The following is a 24,846-nucleotide window of genomic DNA, read 5'->3' as shown; positions in this document are numbered from 1 at the left end:
AAATCAGACTTGTGCAGAGGACTTACGGTCTGGAGAGGTGGGAACTGGTTTGAGGGAGGAGTGGTCCGGTCTGGGTAGCAGGGACTGAGATCCAGGAGTGAGACGTGGAGGGAGCTGAGCTTGGGGAGGTCCAGGAGGGTTAGGTGGGCAGCTGGAGGTGGTTCTGGCCAGGGGAGAGGCTGAGAGACGAGCGGGGTTGGAGCTTCAGATGATGCGGGCTCCAGAGTTCTGCCAGTCGAAGATGAGTGTGGAGGTTTTGTCTGGAGACAAAGCAGGAGGTCAAAAGGTAAAAATCCAATATCTAAAAACACATCTAGTTCTCAAAAAGTTAAGAGCTCGAATAAGTCACACGAGTGGCTGTTAGAAGGTACCCAGGTAGAGTAATCATCCAGCGAAGTGTAGGAGTCTCCCAGCTGCTTAAATACCCCTGGCCAGCTGATGAGCAGATCTGCTGCAGCTTGGTCACCTCCAGACACGCCCACCTGCAGAGGGAAACTCAAAAGACAGGGAGTGACAGCAGGGAAATACCTCAGACCGTGACATTAATAAACAAAGAAAGTTTAAGACTCTGTTTAATTATGACTAGACTGTGTGAAGTCCTTCTTCTGGAGATGCAGATGTTGGATGTTGTGGAGTCCTTCAGACTTGCTGGCGGCTCAGGTCTTAATCTGTCGGTGAAGGTGCTGCGTGACCCAGCTTTGACCCAGCCGGGCAAATACGACCTTTGGCACAGAAACGCATACTTCCTCACTTTACAATCCCCCCTTTCACGACGACATGGTGGTCAAGCGAAAGCCACCTGACGTTGTGACCTCAACGACGTGATGTACTCATGAAGGAAGACATTACAGTGTTCCAGATGAAGGCAGGAGCGAGGAAGCCTCTCCCCACATCCCGTGAAGAAAGGATTATATTCTAATTAGATGATTAAGGCAAAACTGTTGCAAATCATTGTAAAGTAATCCACTTAGGAGATCTTGAAAGCAGAGCTATTTCAATAGCAGTCAATTTCATCAGCAACAATGCAAAGGCATTTTCAAAAGGATAAGGTAGCCCGTGTGTCCACACAGAGCTGCAGGTGATGTGGGCAGGCGAAGTCCAGTGAAGACCTCGAAACCTCTCGAACCACGACCGAAGCCCATGCGACAGGAAACCAGGTGGAGTAAGATGAAGACAACCCTCTGATGGCGAAGACCCCCATGGATTGGAATATCATCAGGCATCGAAGGCCAGACGAGCTCAGGAGAAGGAGACACAGAGTGAGGCAGCCCATACGATAGATTGCGTTTGATGCAAATCAAAGAAAAATCACAAACCTATTTATGGGTACCTTTTGAACCATGTGACGGCATTTTGTGAATTATCTAAAGAAGAAATGTTCTGCACCCTGTTCTACCTGTCATGTGAAAAGGTGATGCAGAGAAAACACAAATAAAAGAAATCAAGTCCTAACTGATATGTGAAAATCATCAGGCTGCACTGACTAAAGGCTTATATAAAAAAAAATAATATGAAGGGCAAATTGGCTTGTAGCCCTTTAAGGGAAAGTTTAACAAGTTAAACCTTGAAATCAAACATAATCACTCTACACAAATCACTATTAAAAGATAGAGATGTAAATCAATACTAAAATGTAAATCAGCAGATTAGTAGTCCCTAAAAATGTGAGTTAGTAACAGGACCCTGGCTGAAGGCAGGTAACCTGAAAAAAAAACTCAAAGGATATCTCAATTGTTAAAAATTCATCCAACAAAGAATCGAGTGAATTTGTAACAATCCACCCGGTAGTGGAAGAGTGTCCTCTCAGGTGTCACGTTCCGAAAACGATTGATGAGTAGAATCACAGCGCACCACACGTTAAACTCATAAATCTGGTGTGAGATCTGGTGTCGGGATGTCCATCCACACACACATTCATCACAAGACAAACAAGAATTAACATCAGAGACAGCTCTTATATCAGGGGGTGCAGTGTCAGAATCGATTGGGTCATTAAGCTGTTTGTATCTGGTGTTACGAACCCACAGGGAAACGAGTTTGAAATTACCTGTGGGCCTCGTTTGGAACTGGGTCGAAGCAGATGGTTTAGTAGTTAGATCAGAACCTGATTTTACCTGTTCAAGGTTGTTTATCAGCTTATCAGAGGCGACGTTCTCGCGATCAGAAATAGGAGTGAACTGGAGATGAGGAGAGGAGGCTCGCAGCTTTCCACCCCCCTTTTGTTTCTCAAACTTATGCCGTGTCTGTGAGACAGGAAAATCAGAAAAAACAACAGTTCTTAGGCTCTTAAGAGCCTGCTCACCAAGAAGATGCACATTGTCACCCAGATCATGCTGGAAGAGCAGGTGTTCAGATGTCCAAAGACCTGGAGGTTCCGGACGTGGAGGTTCTGAAAAGGATTCAGGCAAGAATGGTTGTATTACGGGTGTCAAAGCAAACACAGCCTTGTGTAGAATCAAACACAGACATGTTGCTAGCGAGATGAACATGGTCTTTCCTGAAAACTGAAGCCAAGAATACTTTCGGCCCAAGAACGATGGAGGATTCCACATGGGAACAGAAATACCAGGTTTAACCAGAAAAGTTACAGACTGACTAGAGCCCTCCCCCTTAGAAGGTGTATCACCTATCCCCGGGTCGGAGGTCAACTTCGCCAGCTGAAGTGCTGTAAGGTCAGTGTCGAAAGACTCAGTGCCACTCAGCACCCCCCCTTTGTCAGGCGGGGCCCTGAGCTGAGCGTCGCTGCACGCACCTACCCCTCCCGGGCCGGTTGGTGATCCCGAGCCCGCGAGTGTGGTGGCCGCAGCAACCCCCGAGGCATTCTCAATATCATCACTGACCCCAGGGCTACTGGAAACCGCAGGTCTTTCTGCGCCGCCGTGGTCACCTGAAAAAGAAATCACAGGAAAGAGAGCAAATAGCCCAGAGACAGAGTCACACTCCTGTGAAAGAAGAAGAGAATTTGCCTCGTGTCAGCAGAGGTCACAAACTGAGAACTGACAAGGTCATTCACAGAAAAGTCAAGAAGTCCGGGCACAAACCCTCCAAATGGTAAGATGGGCACGTCTGGAGGCCACAAGTGTTTCACGGCGTCTGATGTTTCCACCTCGCCCCGAGAAACAAGCAGGGTTGTGCGTGATGCGGACAGATGGTTGCTGAAAGACTTCACCTCCATGCCAGAGAGGCGGTTATCACCTGACCCAGGAGACATCAGCGGCAAGCCCTCAGGCCCGCCCGCAGCCTCCCACCCCATAGCCGGCCGAGCCCGAAACCCAGCGACCTGGGACCCAGGGGCGACCACCCCCCGCCGGGGACCCAGCAGAGCCCAGACCCCACCAGGCAGCCACCGGGATCTATCAGGCAGATGCCAAAATCTTAAACCCCCAGACCCGGTTGCCACGAACACTCAGGCAGACCAAGGCACAACCCCTCACACCAGGTGTGGCAGGGGGAGGGGGGACGAAGATCTATATCATCAAAGGAGGTCCCAGGAGAGGGCAGGAGTCAAAGGCCCCACCTGACATATACAGTCATACACAAACACAGTCACACACTCCCTCCCTCATGCTCACACATACACATACAACCCAAGACTTACAAAAGTGCACGCCGGACACCCACTCATGCTCCCCATACACACCCTATTCACTCTGGTCCCGGTACTACTGCACATTGGGTACAACCATCACCGGTAACCAGAGTTTGACCCTTTCTGCTGGGGTGCTGATGAGCAGGCTCCCCCGCCCAACGCTGAGCACAGCAACCTACCACCCCAGACCCCAACCAGACGGCCAGATCTCCCTCCTAGCCTCCAGCCCCAGGAAGCCAAGCAACAACAGAGGTGGCTAAGACCCCTAGTCTCCCTCAGCCGGCTCCAGTATAGTGTTGTGTGATCATGAGGTGTATTCCATGGCTGTGGTGAGTGGGCAGTGCGAGCATCATCCGGTCTATGCCAGCTGATGCCAACGCACCACCCCACTTACACCCTCAGCCATCAGTGTCTAAGTGCAGTTTAAAATTGGAAGTGGGCACCGGCACTCTGGAGGAGGCTGAGAAATCCCCCTGCCAAATGCCGTTGAATGTGCTCACTCCCAAGGCCCTAAGTGTGTGTTTGTGTGGAATGTCGTCAGTGGAAGTGTATAAGGTGCAAATAAAATTGGGGGGCAGGTTGCCACAGGAATGCGGAAATGGGGTCCATACCCGCACTCCCTGACTTGCCCACCCCCCAAGGTCCTATGTGTATGTTTGTGTGATGATGTGAGGGAGCAGGAGGAGAGAAATATGCGGGGATGGGGAGGAATGGCTGGTTGGGCTTAGCCTTCCAGGGAGCCAGCTCCCCTACTGGCCCCAATAGGCACCTCTGTTGTCAAACTGCCACCCAGGGCATGGAGACCCCAGCCCATCCTGCCAGGGCCCAAAGCAGCAGCATTACAGAGCCTTACGGAGTCTGAGGGCACCAACCCAGCCCCACCCCAGCAGAATATCTATGCCCATCCCTGCATTTGCACAACTTCCAGAATATATAAGACATGGGACATCCAGGTAAGGTTGGGTCCTCCCCCTCCTGGACCTCCCCCTCCCCTGAGATGGAACGGCAGAGGAGCCAAGGTCTACCTGTGGCCCCCAAACCCGGGCCAGGCACTGCTGCGTGTTCCTGCCTTCTTCCCAGCAGCATACATGTCAGGACCCGACCCCCAAGGCCCCTCCCAGATCCCCACACGGGGCCGGCCACCCCCAAACCCAGAGCCCCCAGGCCCCCACCCAGACCTGCCCAGGGGCATTGCAGCTGCCAGGCAGTGACCCATGGCCACCGCCAAGATCCCCAAGGGGCCCCACTCACAACCGCCAGTAGTCCACCCCCCGAGGCAACCCAAGCACCTCCAGAGGGGGGCAACGGCCCCCCAGTCCCAGACACCCCCAGTGAACCCACCTCCAGGGAACATCCGGATACTCCAAACTCAGATCCCACACCCCCGCACCCACACCATCCCGCAGGACAACATCAACGGCCCCCCACCCTCGCTATGTGATGGAACCGATCAAAGGAGCCAAGAGAGATTGATCTGAAGTGGAAGCAAAGGCTATATCAAGTGCAACATGATCTAACAAAAGATTTCTATACTGGTTAATGCAGAGAGTTTCTTTATTTTTCCAATTCAAGAGGATAGTTTTCTTAGCGATGCACATGGCAGTCAGAACCACGTGAGCCAAAGATGTTTCAATCGGGACATCGTCCAGGTTTCCCAGTAAACAAAGAGAGGGGGAAGTTGGGATATGACATTTCAGACATTTTGACAGATCCTCACATACTCTACCCCAAAATTCCTGGACAGGTGGACAGGACCACAGTGCATCAATGTAATTGTCAGGAACGTTGTTTGTGCAGTGTGTACAGGTGTCAGATGACACAAACCCCATCTTGAACATCCGATGACCTGTATAGTGTACTCTGTGTAGAATTTTGTACTGAATTAATTGTAAATTGGGGTGTCTGATCATTTTAAAAGTTTTTATACAAGTTTGGGACCAGAAGTTCTGGTCAAAGCTGACTGATAGATCCACCTCCCATTTTTCAATAGGGATTACTATTCTATCGTCTATTTTGGACAGTGTCTTATATATTTTAGACAGTAGTTTTGTGGGGGGGGGGGGGTTTGAGATTATAGAAGTCTAATACCCTTGGTGGTGTTTGTAATTCTATTTTATTGAGCTTACATTTTTGTTTGACTACAGATTTAATTTGGTGGTATTCTAAAAAGCTATTCTTATCCATTCCAAATTGGGAGACTATTCTATTAAATGGGAGGAAGTCCAATCCTTCATATATGTGTTCCATTTAAAGGATTCCTTTATTTTTCCAGTCCGGAAGGTTAATCATTTTATTCTTTTGCAAAATATCAGGATTATTCCAGATAGGTGTGCGTCTGCATGGTACTAGTGAAGACTCTGTCATTTTAAGATACTCCCACCATGCTGTCAGAGAGGTGCTGATACTAATACTTTTGAAGCCTTCATGTTTTCTTATGCTTGAGCTAATAAATGGTAAGTCTGAAAGTTCTATCGTTCTGTTCTATATCTAACCAGGACTCATCTAGTGGGTTATCTTGCAACCATCTTGGTATATGTTGCAGTCTGTTGGCTAAGAAATAATAATAGAAGTTGGGTAAATCCAGTCCTCCTCTGTCTTTGGTCTTCTGAAGTGTTTTTAAGCTAATTCATGGAGGTTTATCCTGCCAAAGGAATTTAGTAATTGAGGAGTCCAGCAATTTGAACCAGTCAGCTGGTGGTTTGTTTGGGATCATTGAAAATAAGTAATTTATTCTGGGTAAGACCATCATTTTGATTGTAGCAACCCTCCCCATGAGTGATATCAGTAAGGATTTCCATCTTGCAAGATCATCTTCCACTTTCTTTAACAGTGGGATGTAGTTTAGTTTGGTAAGATCTGCTAACTTGGGAGAGACATTAATTCCCAGGTATGTGATATTCCCTGACTCCAATTGTGTATTAATTAAATTGACAAAAGAGAAATTAATTGGTAGAACTGTGGATTTTAACCAGTTTATAGAGTAATCTGAAACTCTTGAAAACGAGTTTATCAGTTCTATTGCTTGGGAGAGAGACGATTGAGAATTCTGGAGAAAGAGTAAAACATCATCTGCATAAAGACTTATCTTATGTTCTATTTTCTTACACTTTATCCCTTTAATACCTGTTGTTTGCCTAATTGCTGCCGCTAGTGGTTCGATAAAGATAGCAAACAGTGAGGGGGACAATGGGCATCCCTGCCTGGTCCCCCTCTGAAGACAGAAGCTAGCTGATATTTGGTCGTTTGTCCTGACACGAGCAGTTGGCGAACTGTATAATGTTTGTAGCCAGTTTATGAAGAAGTTCCCAAAGCCAAATTTATGTAAAGTTGCAAATAAGAACTTCCAGTTAACTCTATCAAAAGCCTTTTCTGCATCTAGAGATAATATACTAGTTTCTATGTTTCTACAGTAAGAGAAATCTATCAAATTAAGTAATCTACGTGAGTTTGTGGATGACTGTCTACCCTTAATGAAACCAGTTTGGTCAGGGTGTATTATGAAGGGGGTTACCTTCTCTAATCTTTTGGCCAGGGCTTTACAAATTATTTTGAGATCAACATTAATAAGAGAAATTGGGCGATAGCTGGTTGGAAATGCTGGGTCTTTGCCTGGTTTTAACAAGAGACTAATATTGGCTGAGTTCATGTTTGGCTGTAATCTGCTGCTCTCTTCGATTTCCCTCACCATTCTGAAAAAAGTTGTAGCCAGAATGATCCAGAATTCTTTGTAGAACTCTACTGGGAACCCGTCTGGACCTGGAGCTTTACTATTCGTCATGGATTTAAGGGCTTCCTGGAGCTCCGCTGATGTTAGTGGCGAGTCCAGGACTGTAACTTGGCTGTCTGATAATTTAGGAAGTGTTATCCTGTCAAGGAACTCATCGATCTTGTTATCTGATGGGTTTATCTGTGGTGAGTACAAAGTTTGGTAAAAGTCTCTGAAAGTGTTGTTTATGCTTTCAGGGTCATAAAGTACAGGTGCTGGCCAGTAAATTAGAATATCATCAAAAGGTTGAAAATATTTCAGTAATTCCATTCAAAACGTGAAACTTGTACATTATATTCATGCAATGCACACAGACCAATGTATTTCCAATGTTCATTACATTTAAATTTGATATTCATAAGTGACAACTAATGAAAACTCCAAATTTGGTATCTCAAAAAATTAGAATATTCTGAAAAGGCTGAATATAGAAGACACCTGCTGCCACTCTAATCAGCTGATTTACTCAAAACACCTGCAAAGGCCTTTAAAAGGTCCCTCAGTCTTGTTTTGAAGGCACCACAATCATGGGGAAGACTTCTGACTTAACAGCTGTCCAAAAGACAATCATTGACACCTTGCACAAGGAGGGCAAGACACAAAAGGTGATTGCTAAAGAAGCTGGCTGTTCGCAGAGCTCTGTGTCCAAGCACATTAACAGACAGGCGAAGGGACGGAAAAAATGTGGTAGAAAAAAGTGTACAAGCTCTAGGGATAACCGCACCCTGCAGAGAATTGTGACGACAAACCCATTCAAAAATGTGGGGGAGATCCACAAAGAGTGGACTGAAGCTGGAGTCAGCGCTTCAAGAACCACCACGAGGAGACTCATGAAAGACATGGGATTCAGGTGTCGCATTCCGTGTGTCAAGCCACTCTTGAACATGAAACAGCGCAAGAAGCGTCTCGCCTGGGCCAAGGACAAAAAGGACTGGACTGATGCTGAGTGGTCCAAAGTTATGTTTTCTGATGAAAGCAAGTTCTGCATTTCCTTTGGAAATCAAGGACCCAGAGTCTGGAGGAAGAGCGGAGAAGCACAGAATCCACGTTGCATGAGGTCCAGTGTAAAGTTTCCACCGTCAGTGATGGTGTGGGGTGCCATGTCATCTGCCGGTGTTGGCCCACTCTGTTTCCTGAGGTCCAGGGTCAATGCAGCCGTCTACCAGGAAGTTTTAGAGCACTTGATGCTTCCTGCTGCTGACCAACTTTATGGGGATGCAGACTTCACCTTTCAACAGGACTTGGCACCTGCACACAGTGCCAAAACCACCAGCACCTGGTTCAAGGACCATGGTATCCCTGTCCTTGATTGGCCAGCAAACTCGCCTGACCTTAACCCCATAGAAAATCTATGGGGTATTGTGAAGCGGAGGATGCAATACGCTAGACCCAACAATGCAGAGGAGCTGAAGACGACTATCAGAGCAACCTGGGCTCTCATAACACCTGAGCAGTGCCACAGACTGATCGAGTCCATGCCACGCCGCATTACTGCAGTTATTGAGGCAAAAGGAGCCCCGACTAAGTATTGAGTGCTATACATGCACATTCTTTTCATGTTCATTCTTTTCAGTTGGCCAACATTAGAGAAACAAACATTTTTTCATTGGCCTTTAGAATATTCTAATTTTCTGAGATACCAGATTTGATGTTTTCATTGGTTGTCACCTATAAATATCAAAATTAAACGTAATAAACATCGGAAATACATTGGTCTGTGTGCATTGCATGAATATAATGTACAAGTTTCACGTTTTGAATGGAATTACTGAAATATTTTCAACCTTTTGATGATATTCTAATTTACTGGCCAGCACCTGTATATTCCCGGTTGAGTCTTTAACAGCAGATATGGTAGTTTTCTCTTTATTTATTTTGAACTGGCTAGCCAAAAATTTACCTGATTTATTACTATGTTCAAAGTTTTCTATTCGTAGTCTTTGTGCTAAAAATTGTGTCTTTTTGTCAATAATTCCATGAAGTTCTAATTTAGCTTTACGTAATTTGCTCATTAACTCTTCTTGATGCCTCTAAGGACTTAATGATTTCTTCTAACTCCTGAATACGTTTGTTTTCCGTTTTTTTCTTATGTGATGAGAAAGAGATTATTTTACCTCTCATCACTGCCTTTCCTGCCTCCCAAAGAATAGATGCTGATGTTCCAGGCAGGTCATTATGTTCTAAATATAAAGCCCACTCCTTTTTAAAAAAATCTATAAAACCTTCGTCTTTAAGCAGTGATGTATTAAACCTCCAGTTTTTGCTTGGTGGGATTGTCTTCTTATTTACCAGAGTTAAAGAAACCGGAGCATGGTCGCTGACAACTATGGGGTGTATCTCAGTGTCTTAAATGTCAGTCAACAATGAGCTGCTGACTAGAAAATAATCCAAATGTGAATGAGAGTGATGGACGTGTGAGAAAAAAGTATACTCTCTACGGTTAGGATGAAGAGATCGCCATGCATCACAAAGCCCATAATCACTCATGTACTGTTTAACTACATTAGTGGATTGCCAATTGTGCTGAGTCCCAGCTGTACTGAGTCTGTCTGTTAAGGAATTCATCCAAAAATCAAAATCACCTCCTAGTATAAGTGGACAGTCCAAGTGTTCTGAGAGTACAGAGAAAAAATTATGAAAGAATGGAGGGTCATCAATATTTGGACAGCATATGCTGACGATAAATAAGCTTTGGTTCTGTACAGATAATTTTAACATTATAAATCTACCCTCTGGATCAGAGACTGTGTCCAATACTGTGAAATTGATGTTTTTGTGTATTAAAATAGCTACACCTCTTTGCCTAGAGTTATAGCAGGCAGAGAACATGCTGGGAAACTCAGGTATTTTAAGTTCATCTGTGGATGTGGCAGATCTATGAGTCTCTTGTAACAATATTACGTCTGCTTGCACTCTCTTTAGTTTATCAAAAATCTTTATTCTTTTCTCTATGGAGCCAGCTCCATGTACGTTCCATGAGACAAATCTTAGTGCACCCATAGATGTGTGTGTGAGTAGCTAAAATATGACGCCTTCATGTGAATAAGATGGAATAAGTATATAAATGTATAAAATAGTATGTTAATAAATAACAGAAACGTAAATAATAATAATATTAATAATAATAAAGATCCAACAGTGTTTTGTGGTTGTATTATTTGACTCATAAATTATGATATTGTGCTGTGAATTTAATATATCTATGTGTGTGTGTGTGTGTGTGTGTGTGTGTGTGTGTGTGTGTGTGTGTGTGTGTGTGTGTGTGTGTGTGTGTGCGCGTGTGCGTGTGTGCGTATGTGTGTGCGTGTGTGTGTGTGTGTGTGTGTGTGTGCGTGCGTGCGCATGTGTGTGTGTGTCGAGTCTGACGCAGTGTTGGAAAGTTGTGTGGTTGTGCCATACAGGTGTAGAGGTGCAGAAGCAGGTAAAGAGGAAAGGAAAATACAGATACAGGTTAAAAAAGAAGAAAGAACTAAAAAGAAAAGGTGGTAGGGGTGTGAGGTGGTGAAGAACAGGTGATCTTATCATCTAGAATACGGATTTAGCAGCTGTTTAATCCTGACGTGATCAAACCCAGTGAATCCTGATAAGAATAGTAAATGCCTGACCTGATGTTGGGCTAATACAGCCAGTCAGTCACTCCTCGCTCCTTGTAAAGCTTATTGTCCACATAAAGCTTATCCACCGAGATGACAGCCCTCTTCCCATCCTGGATAAACTTTTTGCGCAGCGGAAAGAGGACCCGGCGCCGATCCAGAATTTCCTTAGGGAACTGATCGTTAACGCTGAAATCTTTCCCTTTGAGCTCTCTTCCGTGACTTTTAACAAGATCCTTCTGCTTAAAATGTTCAAATTTAGCCACGATGGGACGAGGTCTTCTGCTGTCCACTCGTCTAGCTCCAAGGCGATGTAGCCGGTTAAAGGTGATGTTTTTAACCGTTTCTTCGGGTATCTTCATTTGGGTCTGGAGAAAGTTCTTTATTGTTTGCTCGCAGTTCTCCGCCCCTCCCGCCTGCTCCGGCAGGCCTGCGAACACCAGATTATCCCTCATGCTAAGGGCCTGAAGGTCCAAAACCGTCTCCTTCAGAATCTTGTTGTCCTGGGCGATCCGCGTCATTCCCTCTTCCAGGGAAGAAACGGACTCCCGCAGAGACGCATTCTCAGCAGCGAGCCGCTCAACCTGCTCCTGACTGAATTCCAGAGATGTTCGGAGGTTCTGAAACTCCTGGTGTAGAACCTCGAGCATATGAAGTCGCCCCTCAAATCCCAGAAGCCGTTTATCAATAGAATCTAATAATTCTACTATGTCCTTCCGGGGAGATGAGGCCTCAGGCGAGTCCTGAGGACGGCTCCTCTTGGTCCCAGCAGGTGTTCCAGCCTCAGCTGCTGATTTCTTCGGACCCATGACGAAAACTTCAAAAACTTCGTCAATATAATTTAACAATCTTTCTAAATTTCCTTCACTTACCTCCAGATTGAGTGAGTTATACTTACCAGATTATTTTTTCGTTGTCAGTAGTTAAATTAGGCAAAAATGTGTCTTAATTGTTTGTGGATGTTTGCTAACGAGCTGCCATCAGCTTCAAACGCTGCTGTGTCCGGTGATCGGCCGTCAGCGCATGCGCATCTTCCTAGACTTTATTTAGTATAAAACCATCAGATGCAATCGTGCAGAGTCTGACAGAGTGTGATGGTTGCCCATCGGCAATCCGGACGAAAGCGCCTCGAGTGGTGAGGTTCACAGGAACCCAAAGAGGTGTAGTTCCCTTTGAATTCAGATTTCTAGTCCAGCCATGAGGTGCAACTGGGGTCTGCAAGTAAGATGTCTGTCTGAGGTGTTGGGTGGCTCTTAAAAGAGCCGTCGTGTCTGAAATCACTCACAAGTGTTGCAGAGGCTTTGACCTTGGGGTCAAAAGAATGGATGGTGTCAAAATGCTTGTTCACCTGACTGGCTTTATCAAGCAAAGACTGGCTAAACCAGGAAGTGTTCTAGCTTTTGTTAACTTTATTGTTTAGAAACAGACAAATCACAATCTGACACGTTTAAAAAGGCGTTATCAAAATACGTCAGAAGTCACGCCTTCACTCAGATACTCAGAGAGGTTAACTCTTAATGTGAAGCAAAAATTTTAAAAATTAATATTATTCTTAATATAATGTGATGGATAGATTTACATTAAATCAACAGACACTAATCTGGTGTAATTTAAGATCTGAAATGGATCATTACAGGAAAAAAAATTATATTAACACATCATTGATTAATGCACACATGGGATTTAACAAGAGATAATTATATGAAACTTTTGCAATTATCACGTTTTAGAAAGGTCATTTATGATTCAAGTAAGATGAACTTTATTCAGAGTGGAAGTGCAGAAAGTCTCGTCTTCCGCATGACTTTTGTTCCAGCCGAGAAAAGCTAACTAGGAATTATTATGTCTCCTTGTGCAGGGCTTCATGTTTGGAGGCCAGACAGATAGAATGTTTGTGTCTAGAAATTAAAAGTGAATTTCTGGTCATTTTGATGTAAATATTTGGCCTTTGGGGACGCTACATATCCCCCCTTTCCAAGAGCACGGAGTCATGGACAGAGACCACGGGGCGTTGGACAACTTTAGAGGCCCTGAGGACTCAGCAGAGGAAGACAGAGCTTGTTCTTAGGCACCGAAGCAGCAGGAGTGAGGAAAAGCAAACCCTCACGCAGCAGAACAGTCAACAGATGTCCCAATCAGCAAATTGTAATCCCACTTAACGAAATCCACAGGCAGGGACCGCAATGAGAAGGAAGCCAGAGCCATGAGGAGAAACGGACCAGAACATAGCGAACTGCAGTGATCCACAGTGAAGCCAAGAGACAGGAATTCCCTGAGGAGGTCCAGAACTTCAGAGGAACCAGAACCCAGAGCAGCAGGAAGCAGAAGCCAGGCGATGGTTGGAGAAGCAGCAATGTCATTCCCAGCAGCGAGGACATCTGGTGAAACTCAGCAAAGCATCTAAATAGACACACACACACACACAGGACATTTGACCGTAGACCCTCACAGATGATGTCTGATGGAAAAGAACTAATAAAAAAACCACTAGTACTATGTGTGCTATGTGTGTGGAGATCATGTGAAAGGAGGTCAGCTGAATGATGTGGATGTAGTAAGCTACATGCACTGAAAAAAGTGCATAAACAAACCAAATAAACAAAACCCTGTAAGATATGATGGGGAAAATGAAATATTTTAAAAGCAATTAATGGAAGATTTAATTAAGGGAATACAAATTAGGAAGAGCAAATTAATCATAACTGACAAAAATTTCTATTGAAATCAATGAAAAGCATAAAATGTTTGTGATAAAGTAATGTACTGTAATTAACTGTAATCAACACAATGGAAATATGTAGTTGTATGAATCCTCAAAGGAAATATTAAAATGAAAAAAGAAGAAAGGAAGAAGAAACAAAAGAAGGTCATCAGTGTTAATAATCAAACCTATATGTGAGTATTCTAAAAATTCAAATGTAAATAGAAAATTAAATCAGGGTTTAAAATTTGTGAAAATTTTAAATCTTAAAATAGAAAATTAAAGATAATTGAATTTGGATTCATTTTAACAGTTAGCAGATCTAACCGCATTTCACTGTTATGAAGCTAGTCGTCATAGATCTAGGGCAGGGGTGTCAAACTCAAACTCACACGGGGCCGAAATGAAACTCTGGGACGGAGTCGAGGGCCAAACTTAACACTTTTTGAAAAAGTGACGGCAAATTTGCACATTTTCTTTATCAACATATATGCAATTTTGAACTTTTAATTTGGAAACAAACTTATTTCTGCATTAACACTGAATGTGGAATAACCAAATTACACACGAGCAAGTCAGTTTTAAATAAAAGGCATCAGTAGTATTCATTACTTGTGGTATAATCAGCATTTTTAAAATCTATTCAGGATTCATGTTTTCTTGTTTATTCATTTTTCTTATTATTTATTCTCTTTTTTTCTCCTGTAATAAGTGTCATCGCTGCTGTGACGTCTAGCTTTCTCCACTGAGGAACAATAAAGGGATTTTCTATTCTATTCATCTATCTGCAGCCTTTCCACTTCCTGTTTACTGTAGGTTAAATCTTTTCTCACGGGCCAACAACAAAATAAAAATATCATTTTATCTTAAATGAAAATGCAACATCTCACCTGTTAACTTTCATGTTTTGGAGCAGAAAAAGAGCATAAAACCAACATATTTAAAGCTCAGTTTGCTCCACTGGTTTACTGTGATGCTCACCTGTTCCAGCCAGATACCTGCATCATGGGGTTGATCTGAGCTGAGGAGGAGACTCCTGTTGTTTTGCTCATCTTCATCATAATAATGACAACATTAAATGACAACAGGTGCTCACATAGGTTTGTGCTGATGAACATGTCTGAGCAGCTTGACCACGTCGTTGTGTGTCGGGGAGGAAACACAACGACAGCAGCCACAGAGCCGTGCTGGTTTGAGCGTGTCGCTGCTCGCTGGAGTTATATCAGCTCTGTCTGGACGTTAGTTGGAAAACTTTCTCTTTCAGTCGTGAACACATTACTGAGCGGCTAGAATCTCCGTTTCTGGGCTTCAACGTCAGAAAACAGCTGAGTGAACTCGGCGCTGAGTGAGAGGAGTGTTTAGTTTGTCCGAGACAGCGGAGCTGCAGACACCGGCAGCAGGCGCTGGAAAAACACAAAGAGGGGGCGCGTCGGCTCCGCGCTGACGCCGCAAAGCATCATGGGAGTTGAAGTCTTTGTGGTAAAATCGGCCAGCGGGCCAGTTTTAATATATTTTTTATATTTATCTCGCGGGCCACATAAAAATGCTCCGCGGGCCGCATCTGGCCCGCGGGCCTTGAGTCTGACATATGTGGTCGAAACCCACAGCAGGACAACATCAAAGACAGCCAAGTCTGTACGTTATGTATAGACATGAATTATATCCACGCACAAACACACACACTCAAAACAGAACCTGGGTAACTTGAAACAGAGAACAGAGGGTGAGGAGATAAAAATCACCCCCCCCCCCCCCCCCCCCCAAATGCCTCTGGAGGTACGAGAAGAGATGGAGGTGGAATTGGAGGCGGGTTGCCGGTAGATAGTGGAGGTGGAGGTGCAGTACCATTTGGAACTTTAGGCGTCAGAGTTTTGTTTAGACGGTCCCCCAAATGACAGAGCGAGTTCCCCAAGGGGCTCAACCATGCAGAGAAGTGACGGAGTAGTGTGTACTCCTATCCAAGGGACAGACAGCAGTTGACATATGTAGTAAGGAAAATGACAGTCAGAGGAGGACCAGGAGTAGGTCACAGGCTGAAAGATGAGGCCGGAACCTGAAGAGAGCTCATGCAGTACCCTGTCTACCACACTAACCCGAACCATGGTCGGACCGCTGAATACAACACGTTTCACAGTAGCCGGAGACTGAGCAAAGAAGATGTTATTACAGAAAGGAGAGAACTCCACAACAGACCTGTGTTCATCTGGACCCAAGTAATACAGAGAGACCTCAGCAGTGTGGACCACGGTGGTCGGGGGGAAGGGACTTCCCTTTTGAGCTTGGTGACATGAAGCTTGACAGTGTCAACCCTGACAGAGTTGAGAAGCCCAAGTTAGAGTGACCCAACTGTATTATCAAATGAGAGGAACTCAGGGAGGAGACGCTCCCTGCCTTGGGTACCAGACACTACAGAACTGGGAACCATGAATTTCTGTACCTGGAGTAGCATGTGAAATGTCTGCACTTAATCTACTTCAGGGCTTCTTTATCTACCGACCGACGCAGCGACAGACTGAAAGGAACTCATAATCCTTTGGCATAAAGCTTTGGCTATCCAAACTGCAGAGTTTGAGCTACTAACATAAACTGGTCTGTCTCTTCTCCGAGCGATAAACACGCCATTTTGCCGGTCGACCAAAGACTCGAGAGGAGGAAGGGACGTAATCGTCAGCTGATAAAGTTCATCCTCACGAAGAGGAGACAATTGAGAAAAAAATCCAGGAAACAAACAGGATTTGAGATTAGGGCAGATTGATGTGCTTAAGTCCTTCTTTCAGAAAAAGGATGTATTTGCATCTTCTTTAACAGTATGAGGCCAGGAATATGGACCCACTGAACGTTACTTTTTACATCCGGGTAACTGCACACATCCACACAAGCTGCAGGGCAAGGACCCCGTCTCCAGCCATCATCCAGAGCTTCTTTTGTGCGTTTGTTCTGTAAAACCCGTCAAGTTCCAGTTCTTGGTTCTTTTCTCACACTCCTTCCTTTGGTCTGTTGTTCGTGTGCCGAGTTGGCGTCCGGGTTCTCCGGGTTCTGTATGTTTTATTGCAGAGATTACAGCAGTTTGGAGTCCAGCTGGTATCTAGTCATGTCAGTGTACTAGCTGTTGTCGAACTGTTGTGTGTAGTTGTGTTGTGTTTGTCATTGTTGTGCTTTGATGTAAGGAAGGGTTATCACTGGTTTAGTTCTTGTCTTTCTGGGTTTTTGGTTCTTCATTTTGGTTTGCCTTGTGTTTCTGTTGTTGTTTGTTGTTTTCCTTTGTTTATTGCCCATGTTGGCTATCCGCAGGTTTTTAAAGTGTGTCGTATACGACGGTCTTCTTGTTCACGGTCTTGTTCTTCTGTTTTTATGTTTGCTCGGGTTAGGGTTAGGATTTATGACATTTTAAGTACGGTTAGGGTGTTCTGATGTTCTAATGCACATCGGTCTGTGTGTGTTGGTTTCCTGCATGTGTGTATGTTACAAACCTGCGGATCCAAAAGCTTCCAGGTGCGTTTGAAATGGCTAGCGAGCTATGGGGCGACAGTCCTCCTCAGAGCCGGCCGTCTGGACTTCTCACAGCTGCGTCTCCCAGAAGTTTGAAAGACAACTGTAGATCCCACTCCACGACTGAGCTCTGTGTATGGGTCGTGGCTGGACTATATACAGGGTGGCTTGATAAAACTTTGGCCTCGACACACTGAAATCTCCTTCTGCAGACTTGACCAATATGGCTACAGTGAACTTAGACCCTCAGCATGCGGTCTCATGAATGCATGTCAACTGTGTCATTTTTGGAACTCTGTTTATCCGGTTGTTACCTGCACTTCCTGTTTCAATTCCTGATCCAGTGAGGAGACGTATGGTTCTTTGAGGGGAGCCGCTCATTCAGGAGCAATTTACCTCAAAGAACTGATCCAGTCACTGAAAGACCAATGACCAGTTTTCTAAGAAGGACTCAGTTCTCGCAGTTCACTTTGAAGGGCAAAACAAATTTTATATTGTTTAATGACAGAGACAACAAAGACGTAACAGTAAGACTAAATGGACATTCAAAGGGTGAAAGAAATGAAATATTTAGGAGTCATGTTTGATGAAGCTACAACCTGGAAGTCACACACAGGTTATATCAGAGGTAACATTGCCAAAGCCATTGCTGTACTACATACAGTTAAGTTTTTACTGAATAGTTCTGGATTGCTGACTAATTGTTCCATACTTGACTTACTGTGTAGAAATATGGAGATCCACATGTAAAACTCATACACAACCACTGTTTATTCTACAGAAAAGAGCATTGAGAATCATTAATAACAATCACTAGAGATCCATCCAACCCGTTATTCATCACATATAAACTACTGAAATTTTATGATCTAGTGAATATGAAAATATTGCAAACTATGTCTAAAGCTAAAACCAATACGTTACCCACCAACATTCAGAAAATGTTTGAAAAAAGAGTTAGTAATTATTTCTTAAAAGGAACTGAAGTGTTTAAAAAATGAAATTTAGAACCAGAAAGAAGGAGATGACTATCTCTGTAAATGTGTGAGAATATGGAACAACCTCAGCAGAGACTTAAAAGAATCAAAGTCACTAAATATATTTAAAAAATGTATAAAATCAAGTGTATTACAGAACTACAATAACCTACATTCAGTTGGTGTCTGATTCGGTCTGTAAGTTACAAGATTATAAAATGAATCTGTGTTTCGTTTTGTTTTGTTGTTTATTGAGAATTGTATGGAAGCATTATTAAACAGTTTGGTTTGTAAATAGGGGCAGAAAATATAAGATATTCTTCCTTCAGCCCCTTTTCATTCAAATTGTTTGGTGTTTATGTTTATGTATGTTTTTGTTGTTATTTATATATATATATATTTAAAACTTTGAATGAAACAAATGAAGATAAAAAAGAAAATGAGCCATTTGGATTCATTTATGAATGTCACATGACTACCAAGATGGCATCACTCACAGAAACAAACCCATTGTTGGTTTTAATTTAACGATGCTTGGAAAACAAAGTCTTTTTAACAAACTGTTAGATGTTGCTAAAACTCCACTCACTCTGGTCCAGCTGGGATCTTTCTGCGTGTTTTATTTGTGCCGGAGCTGGTTCTGGGTCAGATATCATTGGTTGCAGGTTCTGACTCCAGTTCTGGTTCTGTTTCAGACTCTATGACGGTACAGAGAGGAAAGAAGCTCAGCATCTCCATCCAGGAACACATGGCTATAGACGTCTGTCCCGGACCAATCAGGCCCATCCGACAGATCTCCGCCTATTTTCCCCGCCTCTCGCCCACCTCCCCCACCCCCACATCTCCAAACCCCGCCCTGTCTCCAAACCCCGGCTCCTCCCCCATAGCCCTTAGCCCCCCAGCGGCGGCCACAATGGGTGGGGCTCAGCTCCTGTCCCCCCTGAGGGCCCATGGCAGGTGGGGTGGAGGCGGGTCGTTGTCCCAGAACAGCAGCATGGAAACGTCGGTGGAGATCAACAGCGACGACAGTGACGACAGCAGTGAGCCTCACTGTCGGCATGTGTCTGTTTGTGTGTTTGTGTCTTTTTGAGTGTTTGTTTGTTTGTTTGTTTTCCACAATGAGTTTCTCATCAGTTCTGGTCCACTTACACATTTAAAGGCAGTTCTCCTGCGGGACCGGGGCAGTCCTAATGTGGGTTTCTGGCTGGTGGCTCAACATGTGACAACGAGACCTGGAAGTGGGAGCCAAACCAGTACACACAGTCTGCCTCGTGAGGTTTAAGACAGATCACCACAGGGTCCTTGTTTCTACCGTTCAGGAGGTCTCAGCAGCAGCAGGCTGGATCAGTCTCCTGACACATCTGTCACTTCCAAACAAAGACTGAAGATCTCTCAAACGTAGGGTGGGCATTTTTCTGTCATCAACTAAAATCATCTTCATCCAAAAGAACCTGGAGGCTTTCCAGATCCTGGATAAGTTCTCTGTTAGCTTCAGATCTAACTCCAGGTACCTAAAGTCACATCAACAGTGTTTCAGTGATCGACTCTTTCAGACTCATTATTTAAATTGATAATTATAAACTGTTTGCATCCCTGGAGCTACTTTTTCAAGCTCTTCTTTCTGAGAAACATTAAAACAAGAGGAGATAATAAAACGTTTCAGGAATGAAAAGCTGCAGCTTCTCCCTGGTCGAGTTCCTTTCTGCTGCTCCGACACGCAGAACCAACCCCTGAGCCCATCTCAGCTCACAGAATCATTCATCTGTTGTTGTCAAACACAAATGAATAATCCAGAGCTTTACGGTGTGTGTGACACGAGGACATCAGCTGAGCGACATCAGGTTTTATAGACCAAACAGGAGAACCGACGACGTTCCAACAGATGAAGGTTTGAAATGAAATCGTCCAGTAGAGACCAACATGAATAATTCATGTCTGCATGTTGGGAAAATAAAACATGCAGCTTGGATCAGATGGGTTTCATCAGCTGGACCAGTCCGGGTCTGATAAGAACTATTTTAGACCTGATCAGACCTGAGGGCCCGGTTTGGACCTCAGACAAGTCTCCGTGCAGCTGAGGAGGGATTCTTAGGCTCTGCTGGTCCGGTTAGTTTCTCAGCTTCTTTGATTCACCTCTGAAGGTTTTTACAGAACCAGTCCTGGTTTAGCAGCAGCAGACAGATGATTAGTCATTTTTGTGTCGACTGATGAGACTTTGGATTCATCAGAGCAGAGAAACCTGAGGGAGGAGCTGAGTATTTGACAACCTGCAGAAACTAGAACTTGCATCTTTGATCAAACCGAACATTTCTAACGTGGATGATGAGATCTCTGAAGATGTTCCTGTTCTGCTGAGCGTTCTGCTGAAGCTCTGAGTGACTGAGCACAGGTTTCTGTGGCTGATAGCCGCTGCCTCGGGCTGCTGTGAACCGTGTAGGTGGAAGCAGAAACGTTCAAACAAGCAAACCGAGCGTTGTGAGGTTTCATTTTGTGAAACGAGCTGCAGAAGAACCAGCAGAGAGCCTGACAGTTTGGGCTTGGTGAGAGACCCAGCAGAACCGCCCTGGTCCTGGTTTCTGTTTGATAAAACTGTTCAAATCAGATCCAACTCAGACCCAGTGTCGATTGTTGAACCCAGGCAGGAAGGACCATGGTTAGAATTCGTTCATCTTCACAGAACCATGAGATTATTTTCATGCGAAAAACAAACAAGTCACAAATGTTTATATTCATTTTTTGCAGTAAAAAATGTTTACATAGAAATAATAAAATGGTATTTTTCATCGACATCCACACCAACCCTTTACAGACTTAGATAAAGCCTCTTCACAGAAGCTTCCAGAGGGGAGCAGAACCTCGGTGAACCCTGACTCGACCACAGGACATCCTGAGTCAAACCAGGTCTGGCTCAGAAGATAAGGACATCAAATCGTTGTTTCTGTTTGGTTCATTGTGACGACAGCTTGGGGATCAGATGTTTGTTCATGTTTATTGAATCAGAGCTTTTGTGGTTCCACGTTGCTTCAGCCTTCATGCCGGAACGTCAACAACCTGCAGGACTTCTGTTGAATTCAGTTTCACTCTGGGAGACTTCTGCAGAAATCCTCTGAGGGAGGTGAAGAGGAGGGATAGTTCGGAGTCCTTCTCTCTGTGAGCATCACCCCCAGACTGAAATTAAACCACGTCTTCCCAGTCTGTGGGCTTGTTGAGTCCAACTGCATCCCTTCACTCATGTGTTCATCTGGACTCGAGCTGAAGCTCCTGCTTCTTCCTGAACTCTGATTAGAGTCTGTTTGGAGTTTGGTGACTTGTTTAGGGTCAGTGACTCGTTTCAATTCAGTCACTGTCATTCTTTAGTCATTTTGAACATTTGTGACTCTTTGGCTCTCTTTAGTCCTTACAGTAGCTCAGGCTGCTCCTGGTTCTGGTTCTACTTCAGGATAAATGCTTCGTAAAAGGTTGTTTGAGTGTTGACGCCTGAACCAAGTTCCTGATTTTTATTAGTCATTGAACGCATGTGTGTGTGTGTGTGTGTTTGTGCGTGTGTGTGTGTGTGCGTGTGTTTGCGCGCGCGCGCGTGCACGTGTGTGTGTGCGTGTGTGTGTGCGTGCGTGTGTGTGTGTGTGCGTGCATGTGTGTGAGTGTGTGTGTGTGTGCGCGTGCGTGCGTGTGTGTGTGTGTGTGCGCGCGTGTGTGTGCGCGTGTGTGTGTAGGATGCTTGCTCCAGCCCAGAAGAACGTGTTTGTTCTGGACTTTAGGGGATTTTCCATGTTGACATGTGACGTGTTGAGATTCGTGTGACGGGAGCCGCTCCACTGAACTGGATTTGGGTTCTCTGAATGTTCTGCGTTTCTGAGCTCTCCTCCTCTCTCGCATGCTTCATGTATTCTGCTAGACTCTGAGCAATGTTTTCCTGATGTTCTGGCTGAACACTGAGCTGTTTTTAGGATTTCTGATTATCGTCTCTGTTTCTCCAGCTGCTCTGGGAACGCTGGAGTTTGAGCTGAGATACGACCAGAACTCCAGTGAGCTGCACTGTACCGTGATCCGGGCCAAGGTGAGAACCTCTCACTTACTCTGTTTTATACACATGAAGGAAGGGTTTCCCGTGAGCTTTGCCTGCATCAAGAACCGTTGTCTTCATTTCACTTTGTTGGCTCCATTTTTACTTGAAATCTAAAGTTTTCACAAACAGTTATTTAGATCTGGGTTGTTATGGTCAGAGTCAAGTCATCTCTAGATGTTTCAGCTTTAGCAGTCTAACAACATAAACCAAACCTGGAGTTACAACAGTTCCTCCTGCTGTAACTGGTGTTCCTGGCTGCAGGAGGAGGGAACCCTCAGAGAGCGGTGTTTCTGTTTGTCTGGATCCGTGTGTTCACTGACCTGGAAAACCAAGTCCTAGAGCAGGTGCTAAAGATGACAGAGAAAGCTGCAGCAAACCAGTTTTTGGTGTGAAAAGCAGCTGGAAAGATGCAGAGTAGAACAAAATGTTGATTTGTTCTGTCGGTGAGTGCCACCTTCAGGAAGTAGTCACATCCATGCAGGTGAATGTCATTGTTTATGGATGGTTAGGGTTAGTGATCGTTGATCAGTGGCACAATGATGCTTCTGTAGGTTCACGCCTCAGGAGCTCCATCTACACTAACACTAACCCTTCTGTGTAGCTGGTTAACTTGCATTGATCGGTTCTTCTTTTTAATCTGTGTTTTAAAAGAACCAAGCAATGCATATTTTTACATTTAATGCAGGTGATTACAGTCAAAGCAAAGTTAGCAGATTTAGATCAAAAGGTTTTTTTTTATCTGATTTGGCTTCTGAACTCTTCACACATAGCTTATTAAACATCACGACAAACCATACATGGCATTTCTAGCATGTAAAAGCTTCTTCTGTGTTGATACACACGAAGGGTTGGGTTCACTGTTGAGCACTTGTGCTGATTTATCCAAACAGGTGAGGAAACTCATATTTACAGCAGAGCCAATGAAAAGACTAAAGTTACATCAGTCTGCAAGGAAAACATTTCACATGCGTTATTATTAAGGTGCCTGTGTGCCAGGTCTGTGCTACTGGAGCATCTTCAGCCTGAACCGAATGTTTGGCATAGAGAAGCAGACGGGTAGTGTTGTCCACTCAGAAAAGGGGTGGGGCCATTGCACATTTACCCAGACGTGTTGCTCCAACCCATCTTGACAGACATCTGCTGACCTTCTAACTAAGTTTCAGGTTTGATCCTCCCATAAAATGTGTCAGGAGTTATTTTTAAACTAAAACATTCATATTTAATATGAGAGCAGCTCAGCACTCCTCTGAGAGCTAAGCAGTTGAAAACAAAGCGTTGCAGATCTCTGATCCCACTGCTTTGTGTATGAGTGTATGCGTTTGCGTAGAGGAGTCGAACCGGTGCTTCGAGCAGCACCGATGCTCCAGAGACACCAGCAGCTTCAAAAATGTTCAGGAGGAGGAGGCTCTATTGAGAGCTCTCGCAGAGCTTCTCACAGCTCAGCCTGTCCTCCACACATTCCTCTGGATCACAACAGAGGTCTCCTCGTCTCTGCAGCTCACAGAAGAGCAGCGAGCTGGTTAATAGTAAGTCACTGTCTCTTTCATGAGCACACGACTCTCAGTTCTCACGGAGTTGACTAGAAATTGGGGGAAAGTTCTTCCTCTGTGCAGGACCCAGTTAAATATTTTTAAATATTTAGATTTTTTCTCTTTCAGTCTCAGATTTTTAGAAAGCAGAAAAATGAACGGCTCCTGACTCCAGTCAGCCGCAGGCGCATGTCTACATAAAACCAGCTAAGATTAAAAATGTGGAACTGAGTCTTATTCTGACAGTTTGGGCCGGGGAACGTTTAGAGCAGAACCAGACATTTACTGCAGACGGCTCGGGTTAGGGTTAGAACGGTTGGAACGGTTTATGTTTGCAGCCGAGGTCTTTTCTCTGCCACGCAGCTTCTGTGTGACAGCTTGCTCTGACGAGTGACACAAACATTGAGTCTTTGTTAGCTGCTTGTTCTCCTGGTGTCATCCTGATGGCTGAGCTCATCTGTCTCACAGAAAACTCATCTGAGCGACAGATGTGAGTCAGTAAATGAGATGTTAACTCGACAGCCATCAATAACCACAAACAGCTTCTTTCTGCCTTGACTTCATCTAAATAAATGCTAGTGACATCAGCGAGCAGCTGTTTGCTGTCTTATTTCATTTGGAGGATAACCAGGTCGGTGTTTACAGCGCTACCTCTCTGTGGCTCCACATTCCAGTGAAAACATCTTGACACGAATCGAATCAGCCTGACACACTGGTCCTCCGTGTACTGGGCCCAGTTATGATTCCAGCAGACAGAACACTGCAGCAGCATTAAAGTAAATCACACTAATAGAAGTCAGTTTGAGATTGCTTCATTTTCTTGTGGATGGGAGGTCATTTGATGTCCTGCTGTCTCTGAGCCCTCCGTTAGTTTCCTGGAGTCTTTTTGCCTTTCTTTGGTTGGTTGAGGACCTACTTAAATAGCAGGGGTTTCTCCCTCAGGCAGCGACTCTTTCTGCTGCAAAGTAATCCAGTTTCAGATGAGCTCAGCGCTGCCTGCTGTGTGCAGAGCACCACTTCCTGCAGGGGAACGCTCAGCGTTGTTAATATCAGCAAACAAAAGAGGAGCGGGTGAAAGCTGCTCTGTGGACTCAGACACTCATCCGCTCTAATAATGTTGTCTTCAGTCTTTTATT

The 24,846-nt window shown here is 44.6% G+C and overlaps 1 protein-coding gene across 1 annotated transcript in view; it reads left to right on the top strand.

The window, feature by feature from the left end:
- The window catches only part of doc2a (double C2-like domains, alpha), a 111,949-nt gene that overhangs the window by 30,917 nt on the left and 56,186 nt on the right, over nt 1-24,846 (top strand). Inside the window, exons 2-3 of the mRNA XM_054734186.2 lie at nt 18,811-19,155; nt 22,093-22,172. Coding sequence (XP_054590161.1) covers nt 18,816-19,155; nt 22,093-22,172 — 420 coding nt within the window. The 5' untranslated portion in view covers nt 18,811-18,815. The remainder of the gene's footprint in view (nt 1-18,810; nt 19,156-22,092; nt 22,173-24,846) is intronic.

The sequence above is a fragment of the Nothobranchius furzeri genome, chromosome 5 (genome assembly GCF_043380555.1).
Source record: "Nothobranchius furzeri strain GRZ-AD chromosome 5, NfurGRZ-RIMD1, whole genome shotgun sequence".
NCBI classification, from domain to species: domain Eukaryota; kingdom Metazoa; phylum Chordata; class Actinopteri; order Cyprinodontiformes; family Nothobranchiidae; genus Nothobranchius; species Nothobranchius furzeri.
Note: the sequence above shows the minus strand (reverse complement) of the source record. Positions and strands in the feature narration are given on the sequence as shown.